Here is a 2,500-nt window from a genome sequence, read left to right as displayed (position 1 = left end):
AAGAATCATACAGTAACATAAAATGTATAAAAACAAATCCGAATTGTATTGTTTAAGGGCAAGAGAAGAAGCAAATCTTTCGGGTGGATGCATTGGGTGTCTTCTTCTTTTTCCTTTATTTCGGAAGGCTCTGGAAATAATTTAGATACATGGAAACAATAAGCAATAAATGATTGTAATAAAGAGGTGTATCAAGACGTAGGTAACACAGCGAACCGTCGATTCATGTCCGGTAAGCCAGGCCTAGACAGGAAACGAGTTAGAGTTAGGGTAGTAGGGTGAGACAGGTTGAGAATATAGGAAGAGGCAAAGGTTGACAAGAATGGAGAGTGAACTAGAAAGGGATTGGGAGAGGGGACGTTGCAACCTAGACAACTAAACTAGAAAAAAAAGGGGAAAGGGTGTCAAGAGTGGATGGGGGAAGGGTTGGAAAGAATTGTTGTTACCCGGACAACGCAGCACCACTCTTAACAGCTTAGTCTGAAAGGACTCCTAGAAATTCAACAGTACTGTAGTTTTCAACGATTCTAGAAAATGCAAAATTAAAACACGTAAACCATTCTTATCTCTGTCTTCGCCTGATAGGTGAAAATTGCTCCTGACCGCGCATAAACGCGCGTTAGAGCGCGTAAATGCGCTATTAGATTAACCTACAATTAAAAAAAAGTCTCTTATGGGTACTAATATAGAACATAGATTCATTCAGACACAAACGCTGGCATTATGGAAATTAATCAGTGTTCACCTATAACACTTTTTTTTACACTTTTTTTTTTTCCAGATGCGTGTACTACACTCAAGGACACGCCGACACTTACACGTACTTTAAACTTTCACCCTCACAATCGTTGATGGAAAACCTTCATTTTTTTCATCGTTTTCGTCATTTTTTTTTATTTATTTCTTATATGGCCATGGCGAAGGACCTGAAACTCAATTTACAAAATGGAAAACAATGTAGACTCGATTATCGAATAATACGGTCGTTCACCATAGCTGAACCTAAGCTAGACTGGTTCCCCTTGTCAGGGAGACAGATACACAACATTCAGATCCTATCTGCCCAAACCCACGACTTCTCGACGCATGTCTTTCAGACTGTTCATCTCTTTCTCGTGGTTTGTTTTTCCATCTGTCTTGGGCACAACTGAGGAAACAAAGGGCTGGACGGAAGCCTTACTCCGCCAGGACAGCAGTTGCTGATCGTCACTCACTCGACGCGACACGTCAAACCTCGTGTCTCTCCCTTGTGACGTCACGATTACTATATTACACTGAGTTGACCTTATATGGTCACGTATATTCATCCAACTACACATGGTATGATAAAAAAAGACACTGTGGACTAGAGCAGACCTCGGGAGAATGACTTTGTACAGTTCGAGAGATAAATTCAAAGTTTATCATATACACATTCAAGGGCGACTTGGGGACTGAAAACGGCCTCTGACACAGACCCACAAAACCTCCAACGTCGCCCTCTATTATTATTATATATATATTTTTGTTCCAATTACTTGGTCTATGGCATGCTTCGTTCCCCATGCCCTTGTCTACTGATTCTACAGTTCACGTTACGTAAAAGATTGATGAGTGCTCATGGGTTCCGAAGAACCGTTGATCGACCGTTACCGGACAGACGAGTACCCGAGACCTCCGAGAAGATCACTCCGTCCGCGCCGTAATGGGATCATTTTTGCTTTCAGAACTCCGTTCCTCAGCCTTCAGAACCCTCGCAAAGTCGTTGGCAGCGTCCAACTAGCCGCGACTAAAAGCTTCCTCCATTCTCTTTTAAACAGAGACTATGATGCGACATCAGAGAGATGCTCCAGACCTTTTGCTGAGCAAGAGGAAGATCATCTTCGAACTTGGTCGCCACGATGTCGTCGCAGGAACTCGGGGTGTGGGGTGTGTGGGGGAATCTGTCGCTCGACGACGACGGCGACGACGCCACGTGACACGCTGGCGATAGTTGGTGGCGCCGTGACGATCTGACGAAAGTAGTGTCACGTTATCTCCGGCGCCACTCAGGCAAGGGTAGGGTCGTGGTTCGTCACCCTGATGGTGACAAGATCCTCACCACGACCTGGCGCCAGGCGGTTGAAAATGACACCATGCCTTGGCACCCGGTTGGCAGTGGTGCCAACGCAAGCGTGGGGCTGTGACACGATGGCAGTGCCTTGGCTGCTTCTCCTTTCACCCTTACACGAATCTGCGCATGCGCGTAGTGGCGCGTCGCTCTATAGTCACACCTCGCTCTCCTTGTGGTTCATGAGAGGCGTCTCTGCGGTTGCTTGTTCGTCGTCCTCGTGAAGCTGTGGAGGCTGCTGGTGCAGGTGGCGTGGCTGTGGCTGTGGGGGGTGGTGCAGGGCCTGCAGGGTCGGCATCGGGGGCTGCTGGGGCGGTTGAAGAGGATGTGACTGTTGCTGGGCAGCTGCTGCCTGTAGTGCATGGTGAGGAAGGAGGTGAGACTGATGTGGCTGGGGAATGGGCTGGGGTG

General features: G+C 47.3%; 1 protein-coding gene across 1 annotated transcript in view; it reads right to left on the bottom strand.

The window, feature by feature from the left end:
- The window catches only part of LOC143038964 (nephrin-like), a 404,379-nt gene that overhangs the window by 429 nt on the left and 401,450 nt on the right, over positions 1–2,500 (bottom strand). The window contains exon 13 of the mRNA XM_076208800.1: positions 1–2,500. This exon is cut by the window's left edge and continues 429 nt beyond it; it is cut by the window's right edge and continues 331 nt beyond it. Coding sequence (XP_076064915.1) covers positions 2,247–2,500 — 254 coding nt within the window. The 3' untranslated portion in view covers positions 1–2,246.

The sequence above is a fragment of the Oratosquilla oratoria genome, chromosome 25 (assembly GCF_046742065.1).
Source record: "Oratosquilla oratoria isolate Oo_2021 chromosome 25, ASM4674206v1, whole genome shotgun sequence".
NCBI lineage: Eukaryota > Metazoa > Arthropoda > Malacostraca > Stomatopoda > Squillidae > Oratosquilla > Oratosquilla oratoria.
Note: the sequence above shows the minus strand (reverse complement) of the source record. Positions and strands in the feature narration are given on the sequence as shown.